We start from the raw sequence: 20,394 nt of genomic DNA, 5'->3' as shown, positions 1-20,394 counted from the left end.
TGTAAATCAAGGATACCAGTGCTTACTCATTATGTAAAGATTGTAGATGCCTTGTTTTTCAATTGTTTCTCATTTTATTTAATTAAAATTCTGAACTGAACTGTAACATACAGGAACCTTTCTATGCCTAGACAGAAAGTACATCTCAGATTTGGGGTGCAGACAAAATGACATCATTGGAGGTACTTAATGGAATAAATACAAGCCAGATTTGTGCAATTAGTGGTAATTATGCATAAAGGATCAGGTGAGCAAATCTTCCCCCTCATTCTAACTTAAACCTTTATAAGGAGCATTAGTTCTAGGGCCACCAGGGCCCTATTAAAGTGGTAATTTCATAAATGATATCCTCGTGCTGTGAAAGAATTGGCATGTGCCCACCTGATGTGTCTGATTTAGGGGACTAAGTTATGCCTCTGGGAGGATTTACCATATTATATTTTAAAGATAAGTTTTATACTTAATAGGTTTCTTGTGTATTTAGGGGATTATTTAACTATGCTTTTAAGGAGCAATTTTTAGCCCTGCAGAACTCAGCTCTAATTAATTCAAATCATTACATGTGAACAGCAGTGTTCTGATTCTCTGTTGTTTGGATGCTATCTTTCCCCGATAATTAAATAGAAACATATGAAGAAGAAAATTCTTTTAAAAATCTTCATTTGCATGAGTTTTTTTACCAAATTTTATTTGATCAATTAATGTTTATCAATTTCCCTAGGGGTCCATGGAATCACACCAGGCCAAAGTGGCATGGAGAAGATCATACAGTGGTATGCTGCATAACAAGGTTTCTGTCAGCAACATATTGCTTATATGATGGTGGCTCCATAAGATTATAATGTCATATTTGTACCTTTTCTATATTTAGATATTTAAATTTTTTTTATTTTTGTTTTGTGGTTTGTTTGTTTTGAACAGGGTCTCACTCTGTCACTGAGGCTGGAGTGCAGTGGCAGTCACAGCTCACTGCAGCCTCAACCTCCCAGGCTCAAGTGATCCTCCCACCACAGCTTCCCAAGTAGCTGAGACTACAGGCACTTGAAAAACTTTTTAAACTTGGGGTCCCCCTATGTTACCCAGGCTTGTCTGGAACTCCTGGGCTCAAGCATTCCTCCCACCTAGGCCTCCCAAAGTGCTGGAATTACACACAGAACCACTGAACCCAGCCTAGATATGAGATACACAGATACTATTGTGTTACAGTTGCCTACAGTATTCTGCACAGTCACATGCTGTACAGGTTTATAGCCTAGGAGCAATAGGCTGTAATATATAGCCTAGGTGTGTAGTAGACCATACCATCTGGGATTGTGTAAGTACACTCTGATGTTTGCACAAGGAAGAAATCACCTAATGATACACTTCTCAGAAAGTATCTTCATCACTAAGCAACACATGGCTGTGTTTATTCAGCCTATGCTGTAGACCAAGGTCATTATATGCATTATATTAGTTAATTTGCACAAGTTTGAAAAAAATGTATTAGTATTCCTATTTGAGAGATGAAAAAAATTGAAGCTTAGAGATTTATGTAACTTGACCAAAATAAATGGAGGAACCAAGTTTCAAATATTTTATGATATAAAACCTGTCTGCTTCCACTTTCCATGTTCTCTCTCTACAAAAAGAACTCTCATTCTTATGTTCAAACTGTTTGCAGCAAGACTAGCTTGAGATAAGCCTAGAAACATTAGGCATTGTGTGAATGTTGTGTAATACATATATGCACTGTGTTGGTATAAACCGTAGAAGAAAAATAAAGAATTGCCTTCTCTCACATTTCCAACCAGCTTATCTTTGCTGATGGCAGAAAAGATAAATGTGGTAAATGTATGCCTTCTTTATATTTATAAAATTTATAATAGGTTTACATAATTCAGTCTAAATGAGAAGAGATCACTTAGTGGCTATACATCAATCTTTAATTTTTATAGACATTAGTCGTAGAACAGCTATTCCTCAAATGTTTCTGAGGGCTTACAGAATGAGAGTTCAGCCTTTGCATTATATTTCATCTTAATTATGCACAAGTATGAAATGCAAAAAGGAATTTCTAGGATCAAAATAGTAAAGGTAAAGACAATGGGAAAAGATGGTCTAATTATGCAAGTTGCTTAAGGCTTTCTGGTCTTTCTCCACTAAATTTAACATCTTTTTTCAATTAAGTTTGTAGATATTTGACAATAATGGCAAAGCTTTCTACTTAGTCTAACAAAAAGAATTTTTTGACCTAGTAGATTTTTAGCTAATGTCTCTCATACTTGGAAAGAAAAAATGTCATTTGAAATCATCTCCTAGAGGGAAGATGCTGACAGGAGTGGCATCAGTGGTACTTACATATTTCAGGTTTATGATCTCTGTTTACATAAATGTGATGATATTCAGGTAATGCACAAATGCTTTTACTTATTTTGAGCAATACCTCCCTAACTGTTAAAAAAGTAAACATCTGACCCTTATTGTATTCATAATAGCCATTATGTGTTATTTATTATATCACGATAAATGTCAAATGTTTTTTGTTAAGCTTGTCTTAAGCAAAAGAGAAGCCAATAAAGGCTATAGTTATACAGTGGAGAAATGTGAAGGCAGGCTGTGCTTAAAATCAGTACCCAAATCATTCAGTAGATCTGCACACAAATGCATAACCTTTCTAAGCTATTTCTGTATGCAGTGGATGTATGAATAGTACATATTATAAATGGTATTCATTCCCACCTCTGCAATGTCTGTTGGGCTGAGCTTGAGTTATCACTTTTGACCCCTGAGATAAACTAATTTTTCACATAGCTATTCTTCTGTTCTTTTACAAGCTGTGAACCTGGCATTGCATATGTTTCATATTTGTAGGCTGTCTCTAAGCTGAATTACAATTTCTGTGAAAGCATCTCTGAATGTCATATGGCAATCTCAAATGTAGAAATCCAAAGTCCATGAATTATATAAAGGACAAATTTGGCATACATTTTCTGAAGTTTCGAAGTCCCTGGAATAGTACAGAAGCTCTGTACTATCTTGGTTCTTACCATTGGCTCTAAGTTCCTGGTCATTCTACCACAGGGCTCCATAAGAAGTCACTGAGATAGAGATGGTGGTTTCCGACTTTTGCCCATTGTATTTTGCCCTGCAGGATAGGAGAAGAGGGATGTCTTAAGATTGAGGAGTCCTTTTGGATCTACTGTTTGTATGTATACTTGTTCTTGTCAGTGCTTATAAATAGATACATGTAGATGTCTACATATGTCAAATATATATGAATATAAGTGTATGTGTGTATCTATGTATCTATATATATGTATGTGTTTATATATATATATGCGTGTGTGTATATATATATGTATATATTCCTTCCTGATTTTCTCATAAGGCATTGATACTCAACTGATATAGAAACTTTAAACAATGTTTACACAGAAAAATTCTGACTGATTTGCCTATCAATATTATGTTTCATAAAAATTATCTGTTTCAAAATATAATGGGGTTCAGTTAAGGCCTTAGGAGTACACTTCTAAAGCTTTGACTTCTTGATTTTTAAAATACCTTAAGGCAAAATACATGGCTGATGAGACTGAGTCAGAGAAAATTTCGGTTATCATAAATGAACCTCCTCTAAGGTATTATTACTGATAGAATTCAATATAGTTTTACATGATTACTTTCATGATTGAAGTGTCCCAAAGCAGATTCAACAATAAAATTGACAAACAATGGTGGAAGGAATGGTTTCTTTTATTCTAGATGTTTGTAAGTGTCAGTAACTCGTTTACTGCAAAATTGGAAGAGTCCTGAGTATAATGCTCCAAAATCAGTTCAAAATTAAGCAATCACATTTTGTGGAATTGAATTGTATTTTCTTTGTTTATCCAAATTGAATCTTTGTTCAGGCAAGATTTATGGAAGAAAGTAGTGAAGTTGATGAGGTAGACATAACCCAAGGAGAGTTAGACAAGCAAGTAATTTGTGAGGAAATTATATGTCTGAATAATTTGTCTTAGAAGCAAATGAAGATAATTTGGTCATCTTTGGACTATTAAATCTAAGCATCTGGGGGTTTTAATTTTTATTTTCCATTGACAAATTGAGTCATAATAGACCATTTAATGTCAATTAATTTCTCCGTAAAAACTCAGGTATGGTAGCCCATAGCTTAAATAAAAAACCAAAAGTATGTCAAGTGTCTGCATCATTATTGTGGTAGAAAGTTAGGTATAGGTTTGAGTTGCATGAAGATTAGTTTATAATGGTCAGGTCCCAGTTTTCTCTCCTTTCCACTAATGATTGTGTGTTGTGCAAACCCCCTCTATTGAAGCAGTGTGGCGACATTGGGAAAAGGATGGTCTTTTGTGTCAGGCAGACCTAAGTTAGAATCCTGTCTCTGATTCTTATTAGCTTTTGATAGCCTTAGACAGATTTGTAACTGAAATTCAGTTTTACAGAGATTCAGTTTTACTATCTGTGAAAATTGAGGTAATAATACCCATGATTGTAAAAGTAAATCCCCTACTCAAAGGAGTTCACAGCATAGCAATAAGCAGGTTGATGATTTTAAGGTAGGATTGTAAGTGCTGTAAAAAATAATAATAATAATAATTTGTTTCATGTTACTGTGGGATTCCTACTGGTCCTTGTCCATCACTCAGCTTCCTCATCTATTCCAGATAAAGGAATAAAGCCACCACTTTTTGAACTCAGACCACTCTGGGTACTTTATTTACACTGCTTTGTTCAATCCTCACAGCAATCCTATGTGGTCGTTACTATTTCCATTTTATAGGTGACGAAACTGAACCTGTCCGGGGTCACACAGCTAGTAAGTGGTAGAGCTATGCAGTACAGTAAACTTCTAGTGAGTTGAAAATGGTGTTGGTGTTGTCCATACAAAAACTATGTCTGGGCTGGGCGTGGTGGCTTATGCCTGAAATCCCAGCACTTTGGGAGGTTGAGGCTGGCTGATCACTGAGGTCAGGAGTTCGAGACCAGCCTGGCCAACATGGTGAAACCCCATCTCTACTAAAAATATAAAAATTAGCCAGTCATGGTGGTATGCACCTGTAGTCCCAGCTACTCAGTAGGCTGAGGCAGCAGAATCTCTTGAACCTGGGAGGTGGAGGTTGCAGTGAGTCAAGATCACACCACTGCACTCCAGCCTGGGTGACAGAGCAAGACTCTGTTGAAAACAAACAAACAAACAAAAAACCTCTCTCTGGTCTAACACTTTTGTGAGGTTTTGTGTTTATAATCACTATCTCACTGTAAAACCAGAGAGTATCCAAACTACAGCTTTGAATAACAAAAAGCACAGACTCCCTGGATTCTGACAGCCGTGATAAATCCTACTTTAATCGTGCATTAAAAACACATGTCATCTGTTTGATAAGCAGTCATCTGCTATTGCCTGATCCAGCAATGAATTAATAAAGCAAAATATGTGACAATTCAAGGCATGTGTATGAAATATGTTATTCCCAAGGCATCCAAATGTGATTTCTGCCCCTGCCTCCCTCCCCACCTGCTGCCCACATGAGACAAGAAGGTGTTGCTTCTAAGATGGTGTATAATGACACTGGCCTGCTCTTAGGACTTGAGCTTAAATTTGGGAATTTTCAAAACTACAGTCTATAAAAAAGTGAGTTCTGAGATAGGTCCTGAAATGATCCAAGGCCAGGAGGGATGACAGTCTTGGAAATAATGGCTAGTGGGTTAATCACCTTGGTTTCAAAAGTTCCTCAGAAAATTCTTAAGTCTAGCAAAAAATTCGTGCCTGTCTACCCAGTGACTCTGCTGCATGAGCTACTCCTGAGTCTGAGAATTGAGGTGGCAGCACCTCTGCCATGGAGCTTGGCTCTTTGTAGAGATGAGCCTGGAGAGCCAGAGGGTAAGGAAAGGCAGACTCAGCGATCTCCTTGCCAGCTACACAAGTCATACCACCATTTTCTTCATTGTGTTGCTAGATGTGGCCTGGTCCAAGATTTATTCCCCACTCTGGCTACATGAACACTCATAAAAGGTTTGAAATATTGTAAGCAGCAGGCCATGAACTTGTCTAGAATACTAAAGGAGAAAAGAGAGTGTCCCAGTATTTATTCATTTTAAAATGATAAACCATTTATAGGAACAAGTTCATAAATGCTCTATCTGTAGAGAATGGTTGGCTCAGAGTGGGAGTGAGAGAAATAAATTCAGCCAGATTTCATCTTCTAAAATGCTTGGAGCTTCTTGGCTAAAATGCATTCATTCAAGTGATTTGTTTATGTGCTGGAAAGAATCTTGCATCTTGTATCATAAATTAAACCAAGAATTCATGATGAAGAAGTGATGTCTAAAAATTGGGTGAGGTGATATATTCTTTTCTAAACTGCAATTTCAGAAGATCTTCAAATGCAGCCCCAAGTCCCTATATCGGTGACATTTAGTCATGCAGAATATACACAGTAGTGGCTACTATGTGAAGGAGTGCCTTTCTTTATACACACATATGCATGCGCACACACACACACACACTCTCTCTCTCTCTTTCTCTCTCTCTCTCTCTCTCCAAGTAAGGATGTGAATCAAATTTTGGTAAACAGTGTATCATGGTGGCTAAGAGCAGACTCTCTAAAGATACGTATGTTAAAGCCTCATTTTTGCATGTTGCTTTCAGGGTAAATTTAGGCACATAATTTCATCTCTATAAGCCTCTGTATCCCCATACTTCAAGTTATGTAATTGTACCTGTACAATTACATTGTTATGAGTACTGATAATGTATGTGAGGTACCAAGCAGAGTGCTAGGCATGTAATATGCCTGCCCTGCCCTAGACTTTAATATAATAGCAGTTCCATTTCAGATTTGCCATGCAACCTATTTAGATGAAGACAAATTCTTTATTAAAACCACTACTCCTTTTGTAAAATGGAATTATCTGTTTTGTTATTTTACATTTTATTGAGTTATTGTGAGAAGAGATAAGATTATACATATAAAGGATTTAGACTCATGTTGGCATCTCATGAATGCTCTGTAAGTATTAGCTCTAATTATTTATAAAGTTATTAGTATCATTTACATTAAAAAGGCTTCTGGTTGACTGAAGTACACTCAAACTGAACTCAGAATGAAATAACAGATCTCTAAGAAATTATTTAGGTTACTTATAGAGGAAACCAGTGGCATTGCTGTTTAATGAAAGAGGCACCTAAAAATATATGATTATAATTAAACTCTCATTTTTCTTCGTGTAACTTATACCCCTTACATACAACCAGGGACATCAACCTGAGGTTTACTTTTCCTGCCATCGACTTTGCACTCTGATAAGTTCTGACTTAATCCATTTTCTCCATTACCACAAAGTCCCATCACCTATTTCACGGTTTTAAAAATTAATGAAAATTGATGCCTGGAAAAATCTTGGTTTCCCTTGGCTTATTGGGAACATCCTTTGGACCATTGTTTCTAAGGCCATTACACACTTAAGACACGAGAGAGGGAGTTGAGAGTCGCACAGTGATTTTCGCACACCTAGACAATCACACGTAGCCCTTGTTCCTCAGTCAAATCAATGACCCTGGGAAGAATCATCTGTGCTCTTAGCTCCAAAATGTTACCCGAGGTTATAAATATATACTATACATTGTCCCCTTGTTATTCCAGGATGCTAGATATAGAGGCATTTTCATTTTGTGTATTGGAAACTGAGTCTAAACAGTGGTGATAATACTTTTATTTCCATTTTATTTAGAAATTTCTCAGCAGTGGTGACTATCTGATCACTTATTTATATGATTTGCCTGCAGTTGACATGTATCAATTCACACTACACTTGATTAACAGAAAAAAAGAAGGAAAGATCATAGTGAGCCACTGAACCAGGTTTTAAAGTTACCGAAGTTGTAAAATTTTATCCTGTCACCGATTGTCAGAGCAACAGGTGAGAGCATTAAAGGCTAATTTCTCAATAATCAAACATACACAGGAATGCTCCGCCCCACAGATATATGTGGATCATTTTCCTAGACATCAGTGTTCATTCACATACTGGCACAAGATTTAGACCTCTTCAAATGAAGTCATCCTGATTGCACTTTGCTGCTGCTTGTTTTCCCATCAGTCTTGACTTCATTCTAGCAGCTATCATACTGAAAATTTCTAAATATGGAAACCTTTGCAGTAATGTCATGTAAAAGAAGGACTCTTGAGAGCCCTGATTTAACAGAAAGCTCCCTCTTTTTCTCTACGGTTTACATTAGAAATCCAAAAACGTTCCAAACAAGGGGCAAAAAAAGAAGCAATTTAAGTAGCCAAGAGATATAATTGTTTAAATGATTCAGTTTTGAAACTGTAATCATTCTTATTTGAGTGTTTAAAAATCACTTTCAGTCTTTTCCATGAGAACATTTTAAACATTCTTTCTTGAATTATCTAAGGAAAACCTATGTACTATTTTAAATTTTTCCCTAAATTTAGGGCAGTCCAAATTGTGAGTATATATATATATATATGAAAGTGACTTCTGAATTTCATATTCATTAGTTAAAAAAAATGGAGAACCCTTAATTACTCCAAATGTATTATTGATTTCTATTAATCCTACCACTCGGTCGCCATTACATGAAATCAAACACTGGTTCTTTCGCCCTCCAGGAATACTCGGATATGTTCTAGCAAGTTTATAGCTGTTAATGCATACTTTTCCCTGAAGAATAGTGTGCTTTTTAAACAAGAATTTAAAATGTGATTTTAAATAGCCAGTACTCATTACTCTGAGGTAATCCAAATTTTGCACCAAATTGTCATTCTAAAGCTAGTCACTTATTGAACCTATGAGAGACTGAAAATGTCAGCTGAGGCAATCCAAATTTTGCATCAAATTGTCATTCTAAGGCTAAGCACTTATTGAACCTATGAGAGACTGAAAATGTCAGCTGAGGCAATCCAAATTTTGCATCAAATTGTCATTCTAAAGCTAAGCATTTATTGAACCTATGAGAGACTGAAAATGTCAGCTGGCATAATCTAATGGCTAAACCAAAGCTTTAAAGCACATAGCCCTCTCTACAAAGAAAAAATGTGAAAGATATACTGAATTTAAGATTTTAATGTTTTTAATTGGGATCTGATATGGTCATGAAAATGAACTTTATGGAATAGATTCCAGCCCTTGACAGATTCTGACTCTTCGGTGATGAGGCAAGTCTGTGACTGCCATTAACAGGCTGGTTCAGCTGTCCTTGCTGGAAACAATATTAGGAAGAAGCATAGGAGTTATCATTTGTGATTCAGACACATTAGCAATGGGAATGCCAGAGGCAGAAAATGTGCAATTTCATGCTCATTAATTTCAGAGAGGATTTACAAATTAACCTGGCTAAAGATATTACTTTCCCAAAAGGCCTGCAGGCATCACTGAGCAGACCAGCTAGCACAGACCACTTCCACAAGGTTGTCCAGATGCTCCGGGGCCACCGCAGTTCTGTTTGTCCCTGTGTGCAGATCAGAGGCTGGGTTCTGTGCTGGAGCCCTTCCTGGTTGCAGGAGAACTGTGCAGATGCAAGGAAGCAAATTTGTATCTGAGGAGAAAGAATTTAAGGAGACAGTGCCATGGAAGATTCTTCCCTCATGTCCCTGCCATGAGGCAGAACATAACTTTTTATTTTCATTTGACCTTTACTAGCTAAGGGGTAGTAATTCAATACCATTTCCTCTCTCCACCTTAAAATGTAAATTGACTAATAGATTATTATTACAATCAGTCACTTGCTCCAGTGAATCTGACCTTAGATAGATCTAGTTACTCCTATAATTCAGCCATTTCAGGATTGTTGAGAGGTTTAAAATGGATCAAGGGAAGATTGAATTCACTCAAAACCATACCATTACAAGAGTTTCCTTTCCATTTGAAGAAACCATTCCATGAGCAATTTGATCATTGTAGGCCTGGGGATACTCTTGGAATTTGCTGATATGACTGGCATTCTGCCAGCTACTTTGTAGGCTGCCTCTGATGCAACCAAGTGAGACATTGGAACAGGTGTATCCTCACTACCTGTGCAGTTGCTGTTGGTCGTATCAGTTGGAGCAGGGCTTTCCAAACATGAACGTGCATACAAATCACCTGGAGATTTTGCTAAATGCAGACTCTGATTCCATGGGTTGGGGTGGAGGCTGAGATTCTGCATTTTTGACAGTTCCCAGGTATGCTCCTGCTGCTCATCCATGGTCCACATTTTGAGAAGCAAGAGTTAGATAATAGAGCAGTAAGGGAGAGAAATGATCTTATAACACAGGCCTACAACAATGTGAGCTATATTGTTGCCATTATTTTTAGCTTCAATATTTAATCCCTGAAGTGTTTATCAGATTATGGTTAATTAGAAGACATTCTATCATTGTGAAGAAACCACTCTATATTTGTTCTTAAAATGAAATTGTGCTCTGTTTGGGTGTTTTTTTTTTCCAAAGTTCAAAAGTAAAAGAAAGCCAGATGTGGTGGTTCATGCCTATAGTCCAGCATTATGGAAGACTGAGGTGGGAGGATCACTTGAGGCCAGGAGTTTTTGAGACCAGCCTGGGCAACATAGCGAGACCCAGCCTCTATAAAAAATAATTTTAAAAAAGTCAGGCTTGGTGGCATGCACCTGCAATCCCAGCTGCTCAGAGGCTGAGGTGGGAGGAGCACTTGAGCTCAGGAGTTTGAGGCTGCAGTGAGCCACGATCATATCACTGCATTCCAGGCAGGGTGACAGAGTGAGACCCTATCTCAAAAAAAAAAAAAAAAAAAAAAAAAGCAAAAGATCTGGTCCCTTTAGGAATATAGAGCACATCTGTGTCTGAATTATGAAACAGTAAGGAAACCTGCAGAGTCAAGGATAGACATTAATGCCATGCAGATGCAAAACAAATAACAAAAGGGAGGAGGGAAGGTAGAAGGGGGAAGTCATCTTTTCATAGGAAAGAGACTATCACAGGGAAGCACACTGCCTCTGCTTCTTGCCATCAAGCTCAGATCATTCCCTAATCTTCTGGTGTAAACTTAGCTGTATGGACCACTCCATCAGATTAGGGAAGGAAATGAAATGTTACAGCCTCCACATACCAAAGCTGTAGAGCCAAAGCCTGTGTAGGACTTGGAAGCCTTCTGACTCTAGGAGAGATCATGAGAGCACTTTTTGCTTGGCCCTAGAAAAATAGGGTTATTTGGATCAGGAATTATGAACAATTTAATTTCTTTAAATTATGCGGGGCCCTGTGATTGTAGTTACACATCATTTTAGCAAGAAGAGAAAGATATAATTAAGCTCTGTTGTCAAAAGGCCTTAACAGTTATCCTTCAGGAAATCTTGCTTAAATTTCAAAGTATGCTGTCAAACCACCAGCGAAGCAAATGGAACTGGAAGGCTGGTGTCTATGGGAGAGAAGCAACCGTGATATGTTCATGCTGACTGGGATAAAATGTTCACAGGACCCAGTTACTGAAAAGATTATGGCTCCCCACCACACAAAACTACCATGCTATCTGAAAGCCTAAAATGGCTTGTTTATTGATTTTTCTGATTAAAAAACCATAGATAAATTCCTAATGGTGGATCTCCCTTTCTCATCCTGTGCTTCACCTCCACCTAACCCTAAGTCCATGCTCACTCACCCCGTCGGGTAATCCAGTACCATGTTCTAGTCTCAAATGTAGGGAGTAATGATTCTGCCATCACCACTCCACTGAAGGTGTCATTATCTTTTGTGTATTTTTAGTCTTAGTTTGCACATAGTAGGTATTAAATTGTGTGGCATTTAATGGAATTCAAGGGACAGATTGTTTCATCCACAGTGGATTTTATTTTGTTCATTAATGGAAACCAGACTTTTCTTTCAAGTTTGTAAGGACATGCATGAACACTGTGGCATGCCCTGCCTGTCTCCTCTCTGCTGGGAAATGGTCATAATGTTTAACTGCACCAAATGCCTTATTTTTTCCTAATCAAGATGTTAAGGGGGTCTGCTGGCTTAGCAGGTGCCTCAATTGTGCATAATTAGTTGCTAGGAATTGTTTAGCATAGGCTGATTAGTCTCAGCTAAAGGAAATTAAATTTTCTTTCTTCAGCAAAGCTTTGAACACAGCTAGAGATTCCTGAAACCATATTCATATTGGGTTCCTCTGCATAGCCCAGAGTGAGAAATGAGAGTCTCAGGAAATGGAGAAACAGGAATCAGCCTGATGACACAAGGATGCTGTTTGATACCAAGCAAACGTTGGAGGATTTGAGAGCATGAGGAGACCTGACTCCCTTCCTCACAATGTGATTCTCCCAGCTCCAGCATAGGCAGTTTGTGATGCAGAGTGAAGCATTGCTTCTTAGGTGCCCGCTGGTTGCTTTCCAAGTTTATAAACACCAGCTTCATGTGATCAAAACAAATGATCTGTGTTTGCCCCTCCTGTGTTTGGCACATGAGGAGACTGGCCAAATTGGGGGGAATGAGAGGGACAGATGATCCCTCCTATTGTTCTTCTTCTGCTTTAAGTGTATGCTTGACTAATGCTTTCTGTGCCTTTGTCACCATGTCAATTCTCCCTGTTAATGGAGGGCATTTTTCCCTAGCCTCATGAGATGTCACTCTAAAGGGACCCATGTTCTTCCTTATTGTGACCAACATGTAAGCCCCTGTGGAGGGCCATCATGTGTGACGGTGATTACCTAGCTGCTAAGATGTCATTAGAAAAGGCTGGCAGTGCTGATACCCTGAGATGCCCTTAATGATTGCTTGGAGCATTCATTTCAGCGAGCAGTAGCTCACTAGCTGAATGTCTGCTTTGCCCCGTAGTGACTTTTAGTGAGAATCCCTTGTTAATATGATCATCGAAGTCTGGGCTGAGAGTCTGCTATGAAAATCATAATTCTTTTGTTTAAAGACATTATTTTTAAAGGTTGGTCAATAAATCATTCTATAGTCTGAATGAAAATGAAAGGAAATATATGTAGATACCATTTTTATAGTCAGATTTTTCACATTAAGTCAATACTTAATAGCTATTGGATGATAATGTGACTTTAAAAGGAATAGGCTATCAACCTAGAAAAAGAAAAGCAGAAGTAGGAGGGAATATAGCTTTATAACAAATGTTTGACTTTCTTCAGGTTCTTTGATTACAACAAATGCTCTAGTTTGAAAAAGTGAATATAATTAATTCACATATTTTATCAGCAAACATTTATTGAATGCCTACGATGTGCTAGGGATGGTTCTGATTGATTTCTTTCCTTGTCATTTGACCTTTTTTTTGTTCATTTATATATCTGGATGTAACTTGAAAGCCTATTTAGTATCTCTCCAATGAAACAAAGGAAAATTATTAACATAGATCTTATAATTCAGTGACTCTTTTAAGGCTCATCATGGGGATCAATGAGCTATATTGACATTGCTTTTGAATTTTATCTTCAAGGAAATGAACTGAAAAGCATAAAAAATTAGTTCCGTAGTACCATTTGTAAGTGTTGTTTGCTTTAGGCAACAAATACGTGGAGGAGGGAAGAATGGGATTTATATACACACGAAAATAATTGGCTCTGTGGCTCAGGCTCATTTTCAAAGGCTTCACTGTAGCAATTAACTTACACCATACAAGGTCTCTGCTGGTACAGTGTGCCCACTCACTCACTCCTGTGACACAGCAACATGTGGACCCAATGACCTATGAAATCTTATTGTCTATCTAAAAGGAAATAAGATAAAGAAGAAAGAACATGGGACTAAGAACATAAGAAATTTCATCCAGACTCAATTTAGATGTGTGCCCTTCTATAAATTTATCTTTCTGGGCCTTAGTTCCATTTATAATGAAAGAGTGGTCTAGATTATCCCTTATAAGCATGAAATTCTAGGGATATATCCATAAAGCTGCATTTAGAGACGCAAGAGAAGATAGAAGCCTCCATAGTTCTCCATGACTTTATGCTCAAGGGTTTGAAATGCACCCTGGACACTCTTGTCCTTTAGTATCCTACTGTGGAGCCATCAGCCATGGATTCATTCAGTGTGTTTTCTCCATTTCTATTTTCAAACAAGTTTGAATCAAGAGTTGACTTTCAGTAAATCACGTCAAGAGAGCTGGTGTTTATTCTGTGATGGGTAGCTTTTTATAAAAGGCCATGGTGCCTCTAAGGTATTTAAAATAAAGAGACACTCTTAAGGAAAGTCTCTTAAAAACCAAGTGTTATATTGTGCCATGCTGCTCTGCTGCTATGCCCTCCTTAACTCTGATGATCAATGTTGCCAAGCCTCTGCCTCCCTTCCATTAGGAATTATTGCTTTTACACTGATTGGCTTTGGCAGTGAGGGTGAAAGCAATAACACTGCTTGGGACAACATTAGATAACACTGAACTTTTTCATTCTGATCCTTTAACCAATACAAGATTTGGCTTCTAGATAATTATTTACTTTTGCCTGTGCTCAGTAAGGTCACTCTTGATACTGGGAGCAGGAGTGGAGGTTGGGGGTGGTGATGGAGAGGCTGGGCAGGTGGTCATCTGTAATTCAGTTTCAACCTTTTAAGGATGTGCTCAACTAGACTATCTCAGTTCTAAATCAAGGAAGTTGTTTTCAAATATAAATGAGAAAACCATTTTACCAGGGTTCACTACTTCTGAAATGCAAACTGGGTACATTTCTAAAGAACTAGCTCCTTAAAATAGATCATCAAGTGCAGACAACCCCAGAGTCTCCTGGGAAAATCTCTTATTGCCCTTCATAAAAATCCAACACTGGATTCAACTCAAGACTTTAATTGGCTGGAATCTTGACAAATAGAAAACTGAAGAAAGCTTTTAGGCTTCCAAGATGCCGTACCTAAGCCTGGTTTTTGTGATTATTTTCTGGCTCAGTGCTCTATGCTCATAAACACACTGTTTCAAGGTTTTGGACAATGAAAGGAAATACATTTTTAAAGCAGTCTTATAAAGAATCCCAGGTTTTAATACATAGTACGTCTGTTTTAAAAGGTGCTAAATGAAGCATATTGCCTGTTTATTAACACTGTGAGAAAAGCGCTCAAATATTCAAGTGACAATGGTGAGGCAAAGGGAGACTTTTATAGTGTAATGTTTACATTTTGTGTTTTGTTTTGTGGATTTTAATTATACTCAAAATGGTGTTTGCAAAGAGAAGAGTCGAAGACCTAAGATACCACTTCTAAAGCAAAAGCGATATTGATTGAATTGGTATCTGAAAGTTGGTAGTTTATGGTTGGAAGAATATAAAAAATTGTGTGACAAATTAAATATAAACATGAAACAGCGTGACTTCTATTTTTTAAGTTAATTGCCACTTACAGCAGTGTTAATCTTTTCCTTTTGTCATTGCGTATAAAGACCTTGTTAGTTTTATGAAGAAATCATGAATCATTTCAAACCAGAAGTTCATCCTGGAGAGGAAATGAGTTCCTCAATTTTGAAACACAAGCTATTTAGTTGGGAGAATTAATGTTCTCAGATGATAAGGCCTTGTTCTGAATAAATCCTTGTTATATGTAATAGTTTGTCATGCACAGTATGGTTTCTTTAAATTCTTTAACGATTTCCTGCTATTATAAAATGGTAACAACAACAATAATACATCTTATAGCGTGGCCAGCAGTGACATTTAGATTATCTAGCTTGACTGAATATGCTAGATAATTATTTTACATTCTATTTACTCAAGCCATGTGCATCTTATTCTTGAAATTTTTAAGGGTGTTATTCACATTTCTTTTACTTTTTATAAATGCCACCATCCCAATTAGGAAGAATTGTCCTTTCAATTTTAACCTTAATATTTGCCATCCTAGATTACTACCCCTTTATTCCTAGTCAGATAAAATCCTTTTCAAGGTTAAAAAAAAATCACCTTACTTAGAGCTGGATGGACCCATTGTCTCCATGATCTTGTCACCTGCTGTTTTAATCATTCAGCTTCTTACCTAACTCTCACAGATACATTAAGCTTTAGACCTTCTGTCTTCTCAGTTACTCTTTTAATAATTCTGCAAGTTATTTTCATCTCTTTCTAAAAGAGCACAAACCAGCTCATTGCAATATATGTCTTCTTTTGCCAAACCATCGTTCCTTCCCTGTTCTCAACCTAGCTCCTCTGGTCTTCCCTCTGAACATCTCTATCCCTCTGCTTTGCACTGGCTGCCAGTTCACACTCCCAGGAGGAACCTACTAACTCTGAGTGGCTTTATTTCCCTTGCAATACTAACTCTCTGTCATCTGCTTATCTGAAATATTACCTTTCTTTTTACTTTCTTTGTTCTTCTACCTGATTATTCTTAGTGCCCATTGAACCATTTTATTTCTTCTTTGTCTTCATTACACCTATTCACTGGTATTTATTTATCAATAAATGTAGGTGACAAACAAATAATTTGTATACTATATTTGCATACTTCTTACCATTTCATAAATATCTTCACGAGCACTATAGCTTTTGATCCTGACAACCCTAAGAAGTAGATGAGAATTTTATCTCTCTTTTATAGGGGAAGAAACATATTCACAACATTTTCAAAGATTTATCCCACAGCTAACCCAAGTATAGGACCCAGGCCTACCAACACTTTCCACTGTACTGTACCACTTCTCTCTCGCAGAAGGATTGCAATCCGTTAAAAATCTTCACTGCATTAGAAACTGGATGGAAATTAACCAAACGCTTCATTGTACCTTTGCAGATGAGAGTCCCTACACTAAATCCGCCAGCCAGACAAAGCCGCCTGATGGAGCGTTGGCTGTGAGGAGACAGAGCATCCCAGGTTAGACCAGACTGTTGGATTTTTCAGCTGTTTTACTTTTGAATCCTGTTATTTGGTGATTCTAAATAATTCCAACTTGGTAAAAATAATAATAATAATAATAAATCATGTTATTTCACAGAGCATAGACTGAATTCTACACCACTTGTTCAAACAATATTCATAAAAGCTAGACTTTGGAAAACCTTGCCAACTTGTGAGAATTCATCTTGTAATCCATCATTGTGAAATCCTTTGCAAAATGACTTGAATTTGTATCAACTCTACTCATTTATTTACTCTCATCTCATTTTCAGGGGATGACTTTCACAATAGCATCCATTTCTTTACTGAGCCATAGCTGGCAGAAATAAGGGATTCACAATTGCCACAACAGATCATGTATGCTGAATGCAAAATTATTCTTTTCTTCTCATCTCTTTCAACCTGAGTTTGCTTCCATTGGACAGCTCTTATAAAATTTGTGATTTTGTTTCCTTAGGAAAGTGTGAGTCATATTATTGTAATACAATGAGTCATATATATGTCTTTCCAACAAAACATTTTGAAGAAATATCTTTAAATGTCTTTACCCCAAAACTTCAATATTTTGAAGCTTTGATTTGCGAATGACACAAAAACATGTAAGTTCTGAAATTAAAGAGGAAAGGAAATTCAAAATGCTATTCAAACTATCTGAACTAGATAATTCATGGAAAAATTCCTTATGGAAGCAATTGTACTTAGAAGAGTTAAAAGTATTAATGCATTTAAACGTTTATGTAAAATGATGTATTATATATTTTATACAAGCAAATTGAGTACAGCTAAACCTCAGCTACAGGATTTTAGAGTACAATAGTTTTAGCAATTCAGGAGAAACAAAGTGGTGTTTCCTACATTAACTGGAATGGTTTGGCAAATGTGTCAGTAAAGGAAGAATTTTCCATTTGAATAAAGAGCAAGATGAATCCCATTTGTGAGTAACTCTCTTCATGATTATTCTTTATTTTTATAAAAATTTCAGGTGGTTATTTTCACTCTTATTCCAAAGGCTTAGATTCATTTTGAAAGTACAGGACTTATGAAGACACATATTATGAATATGTTATACATCCTTGTTTTGGTGCTTTGAAGATTCTAAAGCAATTTGAATTCTACAATTAGATGGCATCACCCAGTGCCAAGATGTCTTCTATTTTATCCTATAAAACATCATTCTTCATGCTGGTCGCATTTAGAAAAACTATTACAGTCAGCTCTGGACTGTGTTATCTTCTTTCTCCTTGTCAGCATTAAAGAAATATCCCGTTTGAAGTTCAAGAATATCAGTTACCCATCAATTCTTTCTTGGCTACTCTACATTCACTGGTACTGAGTATTCCACTGCTGGGAAGAAGCAGGAGACTTCCCAGTGTCCTTACAACTCTATGGGATACTAAGCAAATATGCTATTATCAATGTTTTCTTTTCATGGGTTCTCTAGTGCCACATTCTAAACGACAACACATTTGAAGGCCTTCCTTTTTCTTAAAGTCATTAAGTAGTTTTTTAAGTTACATGTTAAATACACAGAATTGGTTCATCATAATCCCTAGTTTGTGGCACACATTATTCTTTATCATGAATTTTGTCTTTTCCTTCTCTTTATATTAGATTTAAAAGTCACTGGAATCATTAACTGTTGGTGAGTTTTACGAGATGTTTTCCTGGAGCTTGACCATTGATAGACCCCTTTTTGTTCATCTCTCTTAAGGTAGGGGCCAGAGATATTAGGAGTGTTCAGAATCTTCTTAGTTATTTAGAACAGTTCAAGAAAAAAGATTGCACCAGCCAGAGGGCTAAGAAACCGAAGTAGTTAACAGTAGATTATTACTTAATAGTATTTTAGGAAGAGAATTAACAAACTTCTTGGAAATTGCCTCCTGACTGACTAATGACTCATGGAGTTCTGATCCCTTACTGTCTTACTTAAGAGTACCTATGAACTTTTGTTCTGGCAAAAAGAAGAGTATTCTCAGATCTTTGGCCAAGAAGTAACTTAAAGAGAGGTGAAACCCAACATCCAGAAGTCTTGAGCAGTCACCTACCGTGTCCACTTGTGCTCCCACTAAGTCCATGAGAGAGAGAAAAATGCACAGAGGAAAAGGCCGAGTAAATGTATCCTCTTTATTATTTACCAGAGCTTCAAATGAAAAATCCTGAAGTGGTCTCCTGACCACTCCTGGACTAAGCTGGACCATACAGAGCTGTAAGCACCAGAATTCAGGAGAGTCCAATCTTTTAGCTTCCCTGGGCCACATTGGAAGAATTGTCTTGGGCCACACATAAAATACACTAACACTAATGATAGCTGATGAACTAAAAAAAGTAATAATAAAAATAAAAAAGAATCACAAAAAAATCTCATAATGTTTTTAAAACATTTACAAATTTGTGTTGGGCCACATTCAAAGCCGTCCTGGGCTGTATTACAGCCTATGGGTTGTGGATTGGACAAGCTTAATCCAGATGACATTTACAGTCTTAGTCTCCTTCTCCTGTGCTCACTCCCAATCCTACTTCCCTCAAGGTATTTTTAACACCCCGGTAGCATGGAAAGATGCCTCTAGAGAAAAGTGCACCAATGAAAAGAAGCCCTAAAGGAGAGTTTGGCTAATGTACTAGTTTCTGACCTTCTCCATGCAGAGGCCCCTCCCAAGTAAGATGCAGCTCCAGGGCCATTGACCTGTCCCAGCTGCTGGGGAGTAAGCAAACACAAGGAGGCTGAAATCTTTTTTTTTTTTTTTTTTTTTTTTTTTTTGAGACAGAGTCTTGCTCTGTCACCCAGGCTGGAGTACAGTGGCACGATCTCGGCTCACTGCAAGCTCCACCTCCCGGGTTCACACCATTCTCCTGCCTCAGCCTCCCCAGCAGCTGGGACTACAGGTGTCCGCCACCACGCCCAGCTAATTTTTTGTATTTTTAGTAGAGAAGGGGTTTCACCTTGTTGACCAGGATGGTCTCCATCTCATGACCTCGTGATCCGCCCGCCTCAGCCTCCCAAACTGCAGGGATTACAGGTGTGAGCCACCGTGCCCAGCCGAGGCTGAAATCTTAACAGAGCTATGGCTTTTGCCTACATCTCCCCTAAAGCTCCACTCCCAGTGGTCCAAAGATGATGACTGGATTTGACCGTTCATATTAGCACTTTCTCTGATGAATGGGGTGGAATGCAGTGGAAAAAGAGTGTAAAGTAGCAGAAGGCACCTTAAGCTTCTCTATCTAAGTTTTATGATAGTTTAAGCTGTTCTTTGAAACTTATTCTATAAATGTAGATCTGGTGCTTCCTGAAGTTAACATTTATATACATACACAGAAATAAGGTTTCTTAATATAGACTCTACTATTTCCATGACTAATACAGAGTAACTTTAAACATTTCTGTCCTAAAGAGGTAAATCTGAATGTTAACAGAATCATAATTTGTTTTTATTCGTGTCAAAATATATGACTCCTATCTAAACTCAGAATAACTACAGCAGTTATTTTATAATCACAAGCCAAATATGTGTCTTTCATTAAATACCAGTTCTAACCGTAAATCCTTTTATCACCCTCCTTTCCTCTTCCTGAAAAAGGAAATGGATTAAACACT

General features: G+C 37.3%; 1 protein-coding gene across 5 annotated transcripts in view; it reads left to right on the top strand.

Annotated features, from left to right (window-relative positions):
* The window catches only part of GRIP1 (glutamate receptor interacting protein 1), a 324,577-nt gene that overhangs the window by 66,441 nt on the left and 237,742 nt on the right, over positions 1-20,394 (top strand). For all 5 annotated transcript variants that reach the window (XM_055357003.2, XM_055357000.2, XM_055357004.2 and 2 more), the window contains one exon: positions 16,698-16,778. In XM_055357003.2, coding sequence (XP_055212978.1) covers positions 16,698-16,778 — 81 coding nt within the window. The remainder of the gene's footprint in view (positions 1-16,697; positions 16,779-20,394) is intronic.

Source organism: Gorilla gorilla, chromosome 10 (assembly GCF_029281585.2).
Source record: "Gorilla gorilla gorilla isolate KB3781 chromosome 10, NHGRI_mGorGor1-v2.1_pri, whole genome shotgun sequence".
Taxonomy (NCBI): Eukaryota; Metazoa; Chordata; class Mammalia; order Primates; family Hominidae; genus Gorilla; species Gorilla gorilla.
The sequence above is the reverse complement of the archived record's forward strand: the minus strand, read 5'-3'. Positions and strand labels throughout refer to the sequence as shown.